This window comes from Porites lutea, chromosome 8 (assembly GCF_958299795.1).
Source record: "Porites lutea chromosome 8, jaPorLute2.1, whole genome shotgun sequence".
Lineage (NCBI taxonomy): Eukaryota > Metazoa > Cnidaria > Anthozoa > Scleractinia > Poritidae > Porites > Porites lutea.
In genome coordinates this window covers 13,313,441-13,330,495 of record NC_133208.1, presented here as the reverse complement: position 1 = coordinate 13,330,495, position 17,055 = coordinate 13,313,441, and the positions used below count along the sequence as shown (strand labels likewise).

At 39.5% G+C, this 17,055-nt stretch overlaps 1 protein-coding gene across 1 annotated transcript in view; it reads right to left on the bottom strand.

Annotated features, from left to right (window-relative positions):
• Positions 1-1,163: 1,163 nt before the first annotated feature.
• The window catches only part of LOC140945788 (tudor domain-containing protein 7-like), a 30,531-nt gene continuing 14,639 nt past the window's right edge, over positions 1,164-17,055 (bottom strand). The window contains exons 13-28 of the mRNA XM_073394834.1: positions 16,180-16,283; positions 15,559-15,662; positions 15,045-15,105; positions 13,933-14,135; positions 12,723-12,832; positions 11,990-12,113; positions 11,427-11,555; positions 10,581-10,802; positions 8,884-8,916; positions 7,078-7,134; positions 5,356-5,498; positions 4,294-4,495; positions 4,114-4,179; positions 2,962-3,078; positions 2,524-2,641; positions 1,164-1,964 (exon numbers count right to left, since the gene is read on the bottom strand). Of these exons, the coding sequence (XP_073250935.1) occupies positions 1,717-1,964; positions 2,524-2,641; positions 2,962-3,078; positions 4,114-4,179; positions 4,294-4,495; positions 5,356-5,498; positions 7,078-7,134; positions 8,884-8,916; positions 10,581-10,802; positions 11,427-11,555; positions 11,990-12,113; positions 12,723-12,832; positions 13,933-14,135; positions 15,045-15,105; positions 15,559-15,662; positions 16,180-16,283 (2,041 nt within the window). The 3' untranslated portion in view covers positions 1,164-1,716. The remainder of the gene's footprint in view (positions 1,965-2,523; positions 2,642-2,961; positions 3,079-4,113; positions 4,180-4,293; positions 4,496-5,355; positions 5,499-7,077; positions 7,135-8,883; positions 8,917-10,580; positions 10,803-11,426; positions 11,556-11,989; positions 12,114-12,722; positions 12,833-13,932; positions 14,136-15,044; positions 15,106-15,558; positions 15,663-16,179; positions 16,284-17,055) is intronic.

Genomic DNA, 17,055 nt, shown 5'->3' with positions numbered 1-17,055 from the left:
TTTCTTTGACGTCATTTCGCGGGAAAACCATTGATGGCGTCGCGAAATGTCGCGGGCTGTTTTCTCAGGCTACCATTTAAATGAAAGCTACTGAGCAGTGCTTTCCTAAGGTCATGTTATAATGATGCACAATGCACATCACATTTTGAGACACTACATGAAATTTTTAAGTCTCACCATTCAGGCGAAAGCTACTGAGCAGTACTTTCCTGTGGTAATGTTTATTACGTTGTACAGGGTGGTTCTTGCTACTGAGTGTGTGGTTGAAGTCCTTAAATGTGACCATTCAAACGCAAGCAACTGAGTAGTACTTTCACGCGGTGATTTTAGTTAACACTTATGCTGCACAAGGGGGGGGGTCCAAACTCTCAAGTCCCCAGATGGAATCCTTAGTATCCGATGCAATGAAAGTCACTCAGCATTACTTTCACGTACTGCGATTTATTACGCAAATAACATCCTTACGTTTGAGATTTAGGATATGAAACTGTGAGTGCAATAGGCTATTTCCGAGTTCCAAAAATCTCACTTTCAAAACGAGGCTAAGTGCAAAACCTTTCTTGTAAAAATGAGATTTAATTGCACGATAATAAAAATCATCTTAGCCTCGCTTTGAAACAGAGGCTTGGAGCAACTCGAAAATGGCTTATTGAGATTAGGAGGAGCCACTTGCAATATTAAAGTTTCGAAAAGTATTTTGAGGTCTCTTTGAGCCAGCAACATGTACTTGCTATGACTTCTGATTGGCCTTTTATTTTGTGTGCGTCTGTGATTCGCTGACTGACTTTGCTGCTGGTTTTACGACAAATTGGAAACCACTCCACCATTGTCAATAGTTTGCTATCGCGTAGCAAACGGTCAAATATTAAAATCGTCTTCATACAAAATGGAACTTACTAACGACTAGAATTTTCTGCAAACAAGCAGAGTCAGATTAATTAACACAAGTGATTAGAATTACAGTATCTTTAACATTTGTGATAGCGAGCACCCACACACAAACAACTTTGGGGGACAAAACTAATGTCCATTTGAACAATTAACCATATATCTTCATCTGTATCTTACTTAAATACCTTAGCAGGGCGCATGCACTCCTTGGTAACCATTACATGCGTCACACAATGCTTCTCTGTCACGAGGACAAGAACTGTGTAACACTCTGAGGCTTATTTATCCAAATCTAATTTGCAGTTTATTAAATTTCCATGTCTTTTTTAAATTACATTCTATTAAAGAGATAATCACACAGCACAATTGTATCACTGAAGATATGTTGCGTGACACTATAAGGGCCATCACGCCATACCAAACAAAAATGAACCCACAACGTGACATAATTTCGTGTAGGTTAGGAACACCTGTACCTGTGCATACAAAGAAATATTGCGTGGCACAAGTAATGATTGCGAAGGAGACTTTCGCAAGGCAAACGATGCGTGATGAGCGAGCGAAAAGCTTGTCCGTCTTATCTTTAAAACACCTTCGTGGCCTGTGCAATTCTCTTCTTTTCGTCATTATAGCAACTGTTTAGCAAACAAGCCAGACGTTTGTAATCTGCGATTACACTTCCTCACAAACATGAACTTACAAAATAGTTGTACTTCACAGTGTTTCTTTTTATGGCTCTATTTTTCTTTATGGCTTTCTTTATCTTCCCACGCTTTCTTCACTGCCTCTTTGTTTGACGATGCCATGGCGCTAACCATCCAGCCTTCAACTCTCGTTGATCTTTCTTGCTAGTCCTTCACTGACCAACACATCAGCGATTCTTACATCTTCATTGCCTCCAGAAGTGTCGTAAAGTTCAAGAGATATTTTAGTCTCTTCGTTCGTGGAGCGGTTATAAGTCACCACGCCCTTGGGCTTCGCAACTAGCTTTTTATCGACTGTAAGTTCCACAAACCGCCGAATAGAATCCTCTGACCACTCTGCTAAGTCGTCAGCTCCTACTGGCTCCACTCCTGCCGGGGACAATAAATGAACAACAATTATTCTAACCCGTTCAGTCTTTCTTAGACCTCTTGCAGTCCGCCTTTTCTCTTATATCGGTCGCGTTCTTAGTCACAGTGTGCGCGTTGAGACAAAAACACTGTGCGACCCAGTAACTTCGAAGAAAATAAGAGAATGCTTGTAGTGTACGTCTCTTTAAGTTTGTAGCATAAACTCCAGCCTTTTCAAATTTGCAAGAAAAACCAAGTTCTGTTTAGTTTGCAGGGTAGGACATGTATGTTGTGATTAACAAAGACTCTTGGCTTTGATTCAAGAACGATTTTCAAATGAAAGTTGAATGTGATTTGATTTGATAGTGTTAAACTTTTTGATTGGCTGAAAAATCTCAAGCCATTTTCTCAACCAATCAGAACTGAGCCCAAAACAATCACTGACTTAATGGCAAGCGTTTTCCCGTGCTTTGCGCCGACTACACGCTTTCATTCTCGTATAGAGTTGTGATTACCACACTTAATTGAAAACTGCTTTAAAACAGGAGAAAAAACAACTGCGAACTGCTTTGATACATACCGTGAAGACATCCTTGCACAGCCATATGTGGGAGCTGTCTAAACTCGTCAGGTAATGCTTGAATATTGGAGGATGGCACAATACCAAAATCTCCATAATCAGCAAACCTTACACAGATCTATCGCGAAAGAAAGAAATATGTCATACATTTCTAAAGAATACACCGCTGTTTCTAAAAATTAATTGATCCCTCGGACTAGCCATTCAAGTGTTACATGTTTTCACTAAGACCAATACTATCCTGCGTGGCAAGCGTTTCCGATCGAGTTATTGCGCGAAAGTTGGAACGAGAGCAAAACGAAAATGGAAGAAGGGGAAGGGGGAGCTCACTCCACTCCCCCTCCCCCTAAATCCCTCTCGTTTGCTCTCGTCCCAACTTTCTCGACGAACTCGCGCGGAAAGGCTTGCTACGCAGGCAAGAGTAATTTACACTAATACCTGCTGTGGAGACAGAAGAGTCTTTATCACAGCTCTATACCAAGTGTTATCTTCTGTATTCAGCACACCACACAGCACACCCGGTTTGATCTCTCTAAAAGGAGTTCTCACTTTGTTCTGTGAAGGCAGTGCAAAGCAATTGAGTAATTGAAAACAATGGCGGACCACACTTACCCTTTAACCGCTAAGAGTGAAAACAATTCACTTCTATATTGTCTAATAAAATACAAAGTAAATTATCTGACGGTTGATTTCCTTAACACAGAAAAACTAACGACTGTGTTGTTGATCGCGACGTTTCCACCGCGTACTGCGGGTCTTTATCGGGCGAACAATGGTGTATATTTGTTGTGCGATCAATAACAAAGTGACGATAAACGATAAACTAACCCTATCATACAAATGTCACGAGGAATAATATCTCTTACCAAAACACACCATTTTACTTGAATACTGAGTTCTATTAAGGGTCTCTGATCCAGATGTCATTAGAATTATGTTACGGCGTTACAATAAATGCAGGTGTTTTAAAAAGTAAATTAATAGTAAGATAGAGGTCTTTTATTAGTTGACTTCTGTCATGACCATACGACACAAGGGCTATATAACTTAAAAAAAGAAGCTACGAAAAGCTTACGAAAATACGGTCGCCTTGGCCTGAAAGCTAAGCAGCGATCAACCTCCCCAATTAATATGTGGTCGCGAGAAATTAGGGAAGTGCGTAAATTCCCTCGCATCGCGCGTCCGCTTTAGATCCCGCTTCTCTTGGGGTAGTTAGCATTTACATGAGAAAACCGGAAATACCGGGTGGAAAATCAAATGGTTGGCCCCATTCGGTTTGGAAAGCCTCAGAAAACATGGGCTGTTATTAGAGGGGATGCAATTCTTTCACTCTTTTTAGTCTGTTCAGCAGATTTAGATGTACTTTGTGGCGCTTCGTTCTCGCTCCAGGTCAAATTTTATAGTTTGACGTTTATGCACAAGATTTCCACCCGGGTGGTTTATGTAAAAGGTAAGCAACCTAGTACTCCCTACCACCCCACCCCCCACCTGCACGCTTTAAGAGAGCTTACTCGGAAACTACCTCAAGACAAATCTAAGAGACAAGAAGGCAGGCGGGAAAGTTATCTCTTATCCCAGCTGAGTACATACCGTATAATATTCTTGTATTTTTTCTTCAAGCTCCTCATGTTGCTGAAGTAACTCCAAACATTGAAACTGCAAAGAAGAGAACAACATTAAATCAAACCGACATTTCACTGAATTTAAAATCACAGTAAAAAGAGTAAAAAGCATGCGGAAGATTTCTAAAGTTTGTCATCCTTTTCTCACCATAAAAAGACCGGGGCCTTCACATTCTAGAAGGGATATATCCACCCAGGGTTTGGACAAATCTATAGCTGAAGGTACTCCAGAGGACAGCTTCTCAGCTTCATCCGGGGACTTGCTAGATTCTGATGAGCTCTCTGACGTCACACTATCGCCGTCCACTGAACCAACGTCATCAAGAGATTCTGAGACAGCGTCATCGTTTCTGGTACAAAATAGCCATCATTTATAAGGCGGGTTTACAAATACGACGATAATTTCTTGTTCAACACAGCTTTGAGCAAAGCAGGAAATCAAACAGCTCCTGGTTTACTGTTCAGCCACTACGAATACAGAATGAGTCTTAGGGTCCTCACCAAAAAGACAAAACTAGGCGGCAGGAATGGTCATTTTGAAACTGTAATGGACGTTATTGAGAGTTTTCGCGACATCCTGCCAGCGAAGCCTTCTTTTTGCTAGCTCGATTTTGACGCACTCGAGAAAGACTCTGCTTGGATCGAGTGACATCTTTGTTGAGCATACGCTGCAAGTTGCTAGGATACAGTTTCGAACCCAGACCTAATACCCGTACGCCTACTGCAACGGGCTCGGTAATGACACTCGGTTTATCAATAAGCAGATGCCCGCACTCGAAAAACCAGTTTGACGAGAGAAAGCAAGATTGACTGGTCCAGAAGTTTGGCTGCGGCCACCTCAAAGGTTTGACACAATTCTGGCAAAGCCTCCTTTTATCCTCCTCACTAAAAAAGGCAAAAGGAAGATCTACTCGCAGGGTGAGAAAAAACCCATCACTGTCGTGCTTATCATGGCCTGGTCTTCCCGGCCAGTTCTGGAAAATGGCAGGCGCTCGTTCTTGTAGCAGAGCGTTTTCACTCACGTGGTTAGCATCTATGCAAATTTATTGAATAAATCATTCGCATAAGAAACGAGTTCAACTCCCACAGGAGTGGTTTGGGACACCAACATGGCCGCCGTTTCATTGTTTGGAACACCAATATGGCCGCCGTGACGTCATATGAAAACACTATTAATTGAACATTTAGTTCAGTTGAGAACAGTACAAACCCATTAGAAGGCAAAGCGTCTTGAGTCTCTGTTGGTCTTTTAGTTTCCACTCCAATAAGCTCCCCTAAGTTTACCAGTGCCTGTTCGTCCTCCTCTGAGGGGATGAATAACCTTACTATTGGTACATCTGACACCTCTACCACCTAACACAAACAAATAAACAAAATGAAAGTTTATAAACAGTATTTCTACTCTTACCATCCGTCCGTGACTTAACTAATAGCTCAGCTGACTAAGTTTTGCGTTTTATGGACCAATAAAAAACGCCAAAACGAACAATGCCAACCAGGGCGGATAAAAGTAGGGCGGTGAAACGAGCGCGTCCGAGCAAAAAGGTGTGATGCAGTGGACTGGGACTCTGCTTAGAAATGTCGCTTGTTTTCGACTTCGGTCAGGGCTTGCGATGTGGTTTGTACATGAAACACTGCCGCTGTCGCTGAATTATGGCAGCTTGATTTGTTTTCTTGCACTTCTTCCTCGTTCCTTTTTGCTGGTACGCTGTCTCCGAGAGGCAAATGTTCCTATTTTTTGAGGGAGGGTTAGTTGAATTGGAGTAGACAAACATCTCTTTCAAAGGGTTTCTTTTATTACTTCCATGACTCTACCACTGAATTATATTTTCGTTCTGCTACTCGCCAATGTCGATGTTATTCCAAAACAAAAACAGCTAAGTACTGTCTAAAACACGAAGGAAAATCTCATCCATGTCATCCATGGCAAAACTGAAAGACAGCAGATCGTGTTTCATATTATGAAACACGATCTGCTGTCTTTCAGTTTTGCCATAAACTAGATGACGTGTATTTTATTGAATGCGTGCAGCTCGTGCAAGGTGAAATTATGCTAATTTCAATCACCATCATCCTTCTTTTTAATTTTGAAAAAAAACATCTCATACGTCTTTCTGTTTCTTCGAAACTTCAAAATTAGTTTCCCCTCAGTTTTTACTGTTTACCTTGTTTTGTTTTAGAGAGAAAACCGGAGAAAAAACCTTACAACTAACCTCAATAAATTTTGTTTACATGCGGTTGCCGGATTTGCAACGCATTGCGCGAATCGCCATAGCGCGTTGCACCCGAGAAGCAAAGTTTGAAGAAGTACAACGCCACTATATCAATATATATCAATCTAATTTTTTGTTATGTTATATAAGATTTATCCCCCTTTAACATATGTAAAAATTGAGGTTAAGAAGTGTTAAGCTTTTGCAAACGAAACGGCGAAAGACGATTAGGTGATATTTAGTGGAAGGAGGAGGTATTCAACACTTTCAAATTAAACTCAAATTTTGGCATTATACGACCAACAAGTTTAACTTATAGACGTACAGACACAAACATATGAAACTGTTTATTGATAATACTATGAAACGAATTTATCTATTTAACATTGTAGCCTGAAATTACAGAGAGAAAATAGGATTTCCGGTTCGCAAAAAGGAAAATTTCGCCGGCCTTCAAGCGCACCGGAAGCGCGGAAAGAGCGCTCGTGCCAGACCTACTCCGCATCACACATTAAATGAAGAGCGGAGCGCTCGTTTCACCGCCCAACCTTTATCCGCCCTGATGCCAACATCCATGTGAGGGACCTACCAGGGAAATCCCCAGCGGGCAAGATAAGGCCATTTTGCTGGCTCGAGTACCCAATCAGAACACAGGATTCGCTTTATCTTGCCCGCTCGCGGTTTCAGCCATAAAATAAAACAAATTACTGCATACATACCTCCAGCAGAACATTTCTTTCCGTGATCTCAATAGCTTGGTCCTCTGTTAAGGGTTTCTGATGAGTAAAACACAAAGGAAGTAAAGATACCCGTCACAAGCGTAGAAATTCTGTCCCCATTAACAGTCCCAGAAGTCTTTGCGAAATTCGCCACTTTAGAAACGAGAAGGAACCTGGGACGAGTTAGAATTCGCAAGGACTTTTGGGATAGTTACAGGGGACGCGCCCGTCAGCTATTGGCCAATTTTTGCTCCTGTTCCCAGTAACAGTCCCAGAAGTCTTTGCGAGAGTTAACTAGCCCCAGTTTCTATCACGTTTTCTAAAGTGGCCAATGAAGTCAAAGCAAGAGTTATGTTTCAAATTTTGAATGGCTTAGATCCAACTCGACTTACTATTATTTTTAGGAATCCTATGCGACTGGCACTCCTCAACTAAGACTGCTACTCCCCTACCGAGGATACAATTTCTAAAAAAACAGCCTGCGGTACAGTGGTGCTTCCCTAAGGAGCTCCTACCCAATGTAACTCGAAGCTTCGAATCGCTGGCTTCTGTTATTGATTAATTAATTAACCTTAGAATTCATTAGATAGATTCCTATGTTTGTCAAATTAGGAAAACAATTCTGTGTGATAATAGTTATTACATTTTCGCTTTCATTTACTCTTAAGTTTCTGCTTTAGGCGTTTGTACGTATTTGGATTCAGCACGCTTGTTCAACTTTCGTCATTATGATCCCTAAAACCGTAGTGTTAAATAGTCTCTGGAGTTTTGGGGGAAAGCAACTGGATTATATTTTTGAGGCACACCCTTGCTAAAAAACAGTTCTTATGTTGAATTAGGTTAGCGTGATTGAATAATGTTGACCATTCGCTTCCCTATCATTCGAAAACCTTTAACCCATTAACCCTTTAGAGGGTACAACAGTTAATTTCTCCTCTTAGTTAACGTAACAGTCATGAGAAAAAAGGAGATGGTTAACCAGTAAACACAGCCTTGATTGTTTAGGGGTTATGTCACCTGAATTTTGCTGTTTTTGGTTAGAGCGATTTTCGTATGACCATGAAAAATGGTTTCGGTAAGTGTTCGTTATTTGTTTTATCAGCCAATGGATGAAAAGAACAAAACATGGACTCTTCGTTTTCCCGCCAAAGAAAATCCTAATATGGAGAATGCATTGTTCGATTGGCCAATCGTGTTGCAGTATGACGTCAAGGCAAGGTATCGATTGATTTCTATAAAGTTCTTCGGGCATGCAGCTTTTTCACCCGAGAGTTCGCTTAACCAACCAAAAGCCACGCGCGTTTGTCTCCGTTCGACAAACCAATCGAATCGCTGTATTTCCGTTCGTTGTTTCTGTTTTGTTCGCGCGTTTTCATTTCAAGGTCATACGAAAATCACTCCAATTCTGTGCTAAAGCAATTACTTAGTGCCTTTGGCTATACACAAAATGCTCCTGTAAAGTTATGAAACAGATTTCATCATGAAGCACAAACCACACCGATCTTTTTGGTAATTTTTGGAGGCATAGAATTAGAATCTGAAAAAGTTGGCCCACTTTTTTCAAGTTTCAGTCATCCATTTCAGCGCCTAATTATTATAGCCTTGAATAACAAAACTACACCATTACATTTGGAATTGCAAAGATACGTTTTAGCTTTTTAGAAATATAGCAAATAGCAGCACGACGTCTCTTTAAACAAATCTCATTAATGTCAAAGGAAATGTATGGTGAACAGTGTGGAGAACGCTGATACTTGGTTCAAAAGGATTCACAATCAATGAACAAGAAAAAAAATGTTCACCCACCTGCTCAGTGCCCTCAAGTCTGCATTCCAAAGCCTAATGAAAGCAAAGCACATGGAATGGATGAGGAAAAAATTATGCCTAGAATAAATTTAGGGAACAATGAAGTAGGTTTATACCCGGGGGGGAGGGGTACCCAACAAAGTTTTATACGGGGAGACTCCGTCCCGAGGTCCACCCCTCCCCACTTGATAGACCACATCTGACAGAAAAAGGTACCCCATTCGTCTTATTTGACCAAAATGGTACCCTTTTCACAAACCTAGTCTAGAACTTTGCATCCCTTCTAACAGCTGCAAATGAATTGTCTTTTAAATATGAATCGAACACAAAACCAGAACGTTTTCCCTACTTTTCAGGTATGAAATTATTGCGCTTTTCAAAAACACGCGAAAACTGAAGTACAAGAGCTGCCTTAACAATTACGTTTTTCGCTGCCGTCAATCATATTTTAATACGATCACAAGCAACGAACCTTGAAACACAGAAACACACACAACTAATCGAAATCCACCAATCACAAATCACAAACCGTGACCTTTTGAACCCGTTAAAGTAAACTTCAGTTTCCTAATAGATCCGCTAAGATGATTGACGGCAACGAAAAACGCAAGCGTCAGTTGGCTTTTGAACTTCAAAATTTGAGTGTTTAGGAAAAGCGCAGTAATATGTAAGCCCCTTTGGCCCTTATTACAGACCGAAATGATGGATTTGCCTACCTTCAGTTCATATACTTCAACTAGTAAACGCCTTACTCTTTTATATACCCGACGCCTGCAAAAGGTACCCCTATCAAGCGAAGCGGAGCATCCCCGTATGGCCCATTATAGGGAGTTCTCCACCAGGGTAAGGGTGGGCAGTGGTGAGGAGTACTCGCCTCCCACCAATGTGGCCCGGGTTCAAATCCCGACTTCGTTGCCATATGTGGGTTGAGTTTATTGTTGGTTCTCTTCCTTGCTCCGAGAGGTTTTTCTCCGGGTACTTCGTTTTCTCTTTAAAAACCAACACTTGTAAATCCAATTCGATCTGGAATGCCAGTGATTTTGTTACCGCTGCGTCCTGTGTGTCCGACGCATAAAAATCCCCAAAGACGCAATAGTTCCGTTTCCGTCCCGAAGGATGCAAAGATCGATCCATCTAAAGATGTCTTTGTAGAATATCCTGTTCATGTGATTTCTGTTGCTGTTCTTGTGGCTGTTGTTTAACGCTTTCCATTTATCAGAACTGGCCGGCAGGACCATTACCAGACCAGTTATTTTGACAATGAAATCCGCTTTTTCCAAGAGTTTTTGCTGAAGAACCATCAACTTCCTGCACACAATTTAGGACTTGACTGATGTAGCAGGATAGTTTTGATTAATAGTGAAATTCTTATTACTACAGAAAGGGTCTGGCCGGTCAGTTCTGACAAATGGTAAGCGCCATTAGTCTTCGGTGTTCTTTACAAAAGAAGATATTTTATCTGTCTGGTCACATAAAGGCCTAAGCATTTTCAATTTAGGACTTATTGTTTTTTGAACTGGGACTTAATAGTTCTGGACTGGGACTCATGATTTGTTCACAAGATGAGTCCCAGCACTCACCATAACTATTCGTAACAAATCACTGGGAACGAACGGACACTTTTAAACGAGTTTTTAAGAACTCCTACTTGCAATTACAATTTCAGAGACATGAAAGCGCTGTAGACACTAAAATACCTGAAAAGGGAGGGAGTTGACATGGCTGATAGACCTGGTTGGTTGCCGCAGACTTGATATCGGCAACTCCTCTGTGTTTCCATAGTCAACATACTTCACTTCTACTTGTCTGTCCGGCAAGACTTTGGAGACCACAGCTCGGTACCAGGCCCCATCAGAGCACTTGGCACAGACAATCTTGTCTTTCTGTGGACTGGATACAAACTCTGCAGCTTTTGTTGGCTACAAAATGAAGGGGAGGATAAAAGCGATGATTAGTTCATTGATGCAAAAATACAGTAAGAGCTTACAAGAGATTACATAAAAGGCGCAAATTTACTGAAAAATAATTTCATCAAACACAAAGATAGCCGGAATTTTTGCGGGCGACAAGGTCTCCCGGTAGCTATTACGCATGCGTCGCACGTATGTAGCCAGCATTCGTTTGGACTTACGCTAAAAATGAATGGACTGTATAGAAGCCAATATTATCCCAGAAAACGTTTAGCTCCCATCTTATGATTTTCAAGTGTACGTTGGTGATGTGGCTACGCTCTATAACAAGAGAGTTAGTCCGAAGAAACATGAGCCCATAGCTGAAGTCATCGACTCATTGCCAAGACAACTAGAATCCGCTTAAACCTCGCCGAAATGGCATTGCATCAGGACGAGAAGCTTGTGATAATGTATCACAAGCTTTTCTAGAAAGAACTTTAACTTCGCATACGTTTCAAGCGACAACGTTTTATTCAGTCAGGTGTGTATAAATATATTTATCATATGGACACCGATGAAATACCAGGGGGGGGCGTTAGGTGCTCCTAACCAGAGGAGCTTATAATCTGGATGTTTTTTTTGGAATACTACCTGAGAGTAGTGTTCACTAATGTCGTTCATTAGTTCGTCTAATCGCGTTGTTCCACCGCCAGGAATCTGTATAAATATGTGGCCTTCCAGAGTAACAAATGTCACATATGCGTCTATCTGTTCCCCAGGCTATGAATACAAAGCAAACAAATGAAAAGACTACAGGGATAATGCAACACAACTCTTTTGCAGTTAAAACTGATAACTGAGCTTAGATACTGACTGGAAAACAAATGTAGTAAAAATAAACACAATAACAATAATAACATTAATCAATATTATTAGGAGTATTGTTATTAATAATGCGTACGGCCTATCTTATAACCTCCTAATATATCTAATACATTCACTCCTCATTTATATAAAAGAACAGCATCTTTAAGAGGGAATCATTTTGTTGAAAGTCCTTTTCAGAAAAAGGTGTAAACATTTGGAATAGTTTACCTTATGAAATGCATCAGCTATTCATATGTGTGCCACAACTGTTCGCCTCGTTGAGCTGTTGCTAACTGCGCACAGTGCAAAATTTTAAAGTTAACTGGAGTTTTTCCACAATTTCTTACCTTTGGCAAGACTGGAACCATTTCCTCGTCTGGAATGACCAGTGATCGTAGTAATCTGTTAATGTTTATGTCTGCGCCTTCATTTGAAGTGTCCCACAGTTCAACTGACACTGTGTTACAATTCCTGTAGATACATGAACACATTGAAAGGAAACCATAAAAAAGCACTTCCCCCTGTTTCACTTTTTTGTTAAGGCAGTGTGCCAAATTGGTAAAAAAAAGTAGCCATCGTGGTTTATACTTTAACAAAGTAGCGCTACTAAAGGTTAAGTTTATGGCTTTGGAAATAATGAGAAACGAACTAATTTTTTTTTTTTTACAGTAATTTCAGACTCTCAATAAAATACGTTCTCAAAACAGTGAAAGATAAAGTGTGGTAGGTGGTAGGCATTGTATACTAAAATCCGATTTGCTCAATCCCCGAATTCCCTGGGAGAGTCATGTAGCAACTGCTCGGAAGAGAAGTCACCAGTGGTGCGTTTCCCTGACCCCAAAAAATACTAAAACAATTGGAAGAATGACATGTCATTGTTTTGTGCGACCAATCAGGAGAGACCTTCCGAGCAACTCCTACATTACGATCCTGGTCCTCGGTACCGTAGGCTTGAAAATATGAAGCTGACAAATTGCAACATATACATTGCAACTTGTTAAAAAAAAGGCCACAAATGTCTGGTACTTTGTCTGATATACACTGATAACTTGAAACAACACCATAAAGAATGGTACTCACATATTTATGACTTCTGCCACAAGATCTCTGTTGAGTGTCATTTGTTTTAATTTAAGAATAACCTCCGCATTTTTTGTCTTTGGAAGCCCACTTAGACTGATAGTCAGTGCCTTGAAAAAGAAACAAAGAAGCGAACAAAAAAATACCTTTAAAATAGAGCGGTTTTCGTATGGCCTTAAAAAATGGTTTCGTAAGTGTTCGTTACAGTTGACTCCCAATAACTCGAACCCTCGCTCACTCGAACCTCGCGCAAACTCGAACCAATATCGATTTCCCCTGGATTTCTGTCATACATTTACTGTAATTTTACCCTCGGTAACTCGAACCCTCGATAACTCGAAGTAGTTTTTGTTTCCCCTCAGATCATTTCAACATAATTTTACCCTCGATAACTCGAACCATGTTTTGAGCCCTTAAAAGTCAGGAAAAAAAAGCCTACTGGCGTCCCAAACATTGAATTTTGAATTTCCCATTGACGTGTTGTAGGCATATAATTTACTAATGGAGGTTGATGTTGTTTGTCACAAATCTAACGTGAAACAGCTTCTACTTCTCAAAACAGTAAAAAGCATGCTCTATTTAAGCAAGGTTTTGTTATGTTACGTTCTGATTTATAATCTAGAGGTATCTTTTAATTTTCACTTGACATTTCTACAATAAAAGGTGATTAAAATGTTCACAATACAGTAAAAACTGTTTTTTTTCCTTACTCCCGGCTATTTTTTTCGAGCTCCCGATAACTCGAACCTTTTTCGATTTCCCTTGATGGTTCGAGTTCTCGGGAGTCAACTATATTTGATTTATTAGCCAATGGATGAAACGATCAAAATATGAACTCTTCGTTTTCCCCCTAAAGACAACCCTAATATGGAGAAGGCATTGTTCGATTGGCCAATCGTGTAGCAGTATGACGTCAAAGCGAAGTATCAATTGATTTCTAGAAAGTTCTCGGGCATGAAGGTTTCTCACCCGAAAGTTCGCTTAACCAACCAAAAGCCACACGCGTTTGTGTCCGTTCGATAAACCAATCAAATCGCTCTATTTCCGTTCGTTTGTTGTGTCTATTTTGTCTGCGCGTTTTCATTTTAAGGTCATACAAAAATCGCTCTATTCACCAAGATCATAACAAATCAAACAGAATCATCCTTCAAACAATGTAGAAAATAGGTCTACAAATGAAAGAAAAATAAGCAAGAATCATGCTACAAACCTGGAAGGGTAATTCTAAGAATCTTGATGGAATACTTCGCAAGTTTGAAGTAGGTACATGTCCTGTGTCCCCATAATCCAGATACTCAATGTGTGCAGTGTCTCCCTTGACTTTGAGGACTTTGACACGATACCAGAGACCCTCGGAATGGATTTCTTTGGAATATATGGCAAAAATACATCCAGGGACAATCTTGGGCATTTCTAAAGAAAAAAAAAACACAAAACAAAACAAACACTAGGTTGGGTCAGCACGATGAAAACTGTAATATACATTCTGGTAATCAGTATTTGGTGTATTTTTAGGGGCATAATGGGGAGATTTTAACGGAATAAAATTTCTTTTAGTTGTGACTTCAATTCCCACTTCAATGTCAGTGTTCTCTAAACAGGGTTCGTACGGATTTTTTGATTCAAAATTCAAGACTTTTTCCCAAAACAATAATTTCTTTTTCCAGACTCTAGGTTATCAAAAAGCAGATCAATAGAGACCTTGAAAAACGCAGGAACAAAGCTTTTTTCATGATGCGCTGCAAACGTACGGGCGAGACTGAATAAGATGTGACCAAAACAAAAAAAAATTCACTTATAAAGCACTTGTTGTAGCTCTGAAATAAAAAAACACTCAAGACTTTTTCAAGACTTTATCTCTATTTTCCAGACTTTCTCTAGGTCTGGAAAACTGCTGGGCATATTTCAAGACTTTTTATAGAATTCAAGACTCTATGCAAACCCTGTCTAAGGTCTGCCTAGGACAGGTTTTCTATTGTGTATATATTATTAAATGTTTTAGTTTTGTCTGAAGTTTACAGTCAGTATGAAAAAAAATTGAGTACAAAAACTGGTGTGATCTCTTCGACATGGATACAACATATTTATATCCAATTTATTGCACGGAGCCTCAAAATTAATGTACTACCACGCAGATTCTGGACAGCCATTGGTGGTGTTGAGCATGGGCAATGCTCCTCGCTCTTCCAATTGCTGCCTAGCAAGACACTTATGCCCAAGTCTGAGGCGATTTTTTTCTATACTCAATTTTCAAAGAAAATACTAGGGTGCTCAAAATTAACCCAACTTTACAAGAAGAGCTACTTTACTATGAGATCTGACCTTCAGAGCTAGGTTCTTCATAATGGCACAGCATACTTTGCTCCAAGGCTGTCAGTTTCTCCTAAACAACGCAGTAAGAATTGTTTAATTGAAGATATGATCGTCACAGTGATAACTGCAGTTTAACCCGAAAAAAATTCCGGGACTTCAACGGGATTAAAACCCATGGCCTCTGCGTTAGTGCTGCAGTGCTCTAACCAATTGAGCTATGAAGACCTATACATTGGCAGCAGGCCAATTTGCTGAGTTCATCTTAACCCATGAAAGTAGTACACAGAGTGATGATGTGAACTGTGGAAATACAAGTTTAATTGAAGACATGAACGATATCTTCCATTAAACTTATATTTCTGCAGTTCACATCATCATTCTGTGTTTCACAGTAATAACTGTCAAACGTTCACCACTTGAGCATCAAATATTACTTTAACTCCTTCAGGAAACATGTTGCCAACAAAAGAAACTTATTGCCAGTAACCTCCATTCCCGTCAATAAGTTTAAGAGGATACTCACTGAATATTCTTCTCCTGAAAGATTGACACAGATGTTGTCCGTGCTGTGAATATTACAAACAAACACATCCAGAAAGTTCTCATCCTCTGGGACTTGAACCCTCTCTAAAAGGCAAAAAATATTACAGTTTGGGTTAAAGGTTGCGTACCACGCAGATAATAAGACCGCATTACTAGAATCGTGAATAACTCTTTCAACACACCTTTGGTAAATTTGATGACCATCGCCACGGCTTACAATAATTGTTTACACTGTATCTTTCAGATATTCACTCTGAGGGGCCAGCACTAAAATGTCACCTTTTGAATCTATACATACTTTTATAATGTTTGTGCTTTGCCAATTCTGGTATTGTTGTGGTTCAAGATCGAATACAAGATAAAGCGGTTTCAACTTAGTTTGATTCTCAATTTCCCTTAAATTCTCATGATCTTTCATATTTCTAATCATGAATGATTAGGATTAGAAGATTACATTATTAATAATCATCAATAATTAGGGTAGAAAGACAAGGGAATTTGGAAATTAAACTAGGTTGGCGCCATTTTAACCTGAATCTCATTTTCAACTACAGCTGTATAAGAATGCCATTATTCCTGAAGCTGAAAAAGAACAACTAACCAGGTATTTTCTGCACCTCTTCATCCCTGGACAAGAATCTGTGTCTCAGAAAAGGTCGTGTTGTCCCTTTTTTATCTTCAGATCCTTTTGATTTAATTTCATTGCTGCAGAAGGTGGAGACAAGTAAGATAGAAACAACTTTACATTGGTTAAAAACAACCTACAGCTGTGCTTTAAATTAATATTTACTTTTCTTCTTTCAGGGCCTGGCTTGAAGTATTCTCTCTAATATGGAAGAAGTTATATTCTCAAGACTGGTATAATAATAATAATTATAATAACTATAATAATATCTTCATTTATCCTGATATCAAAAAGCCGACCAGCTGAGCACACAGGACCAGTGGTTATTAACCAGTGATCAGCAATAATATACTTAAGTATGCAAGAAAACTTCTCAGCAGTACTTAACCACATTATCATTTTGCTTTGACAGATCATAACTATCCAAAAAAGTACTGTCCATGAATAAAAATTCAACAAAATTTAATAAAATGAATATTCAAAATCTCTATGTTAATAGAGCCCTGAATTAGCACTTCAGTTCTCAACAAGGAAAAGTAAAAGCATACAACATATTATTTTTATGTGTCCATACGCTGGTGCATGTACATTTAATTAAATTCTTCTTTTCTTTAAACTACATAGTTGATAGCTGTAAAATGTATTGTGTTCAGTTGTGCTGCGTTGTGCTCTGCAGGCTGTTCTCAAGTACTAATTCTGAGTGATAGAGTGTTTATTTATTTAAGTTAAAGTACATGCAACAAAATAACTAATATGTTTTCCTAAGACTTGAAAAAATTATTTTCACTCTTCTCTCAAAATTCACCACAAAGGTTTTGATTTTGCTAATAGGCTAATTTAGCAACAGAACGG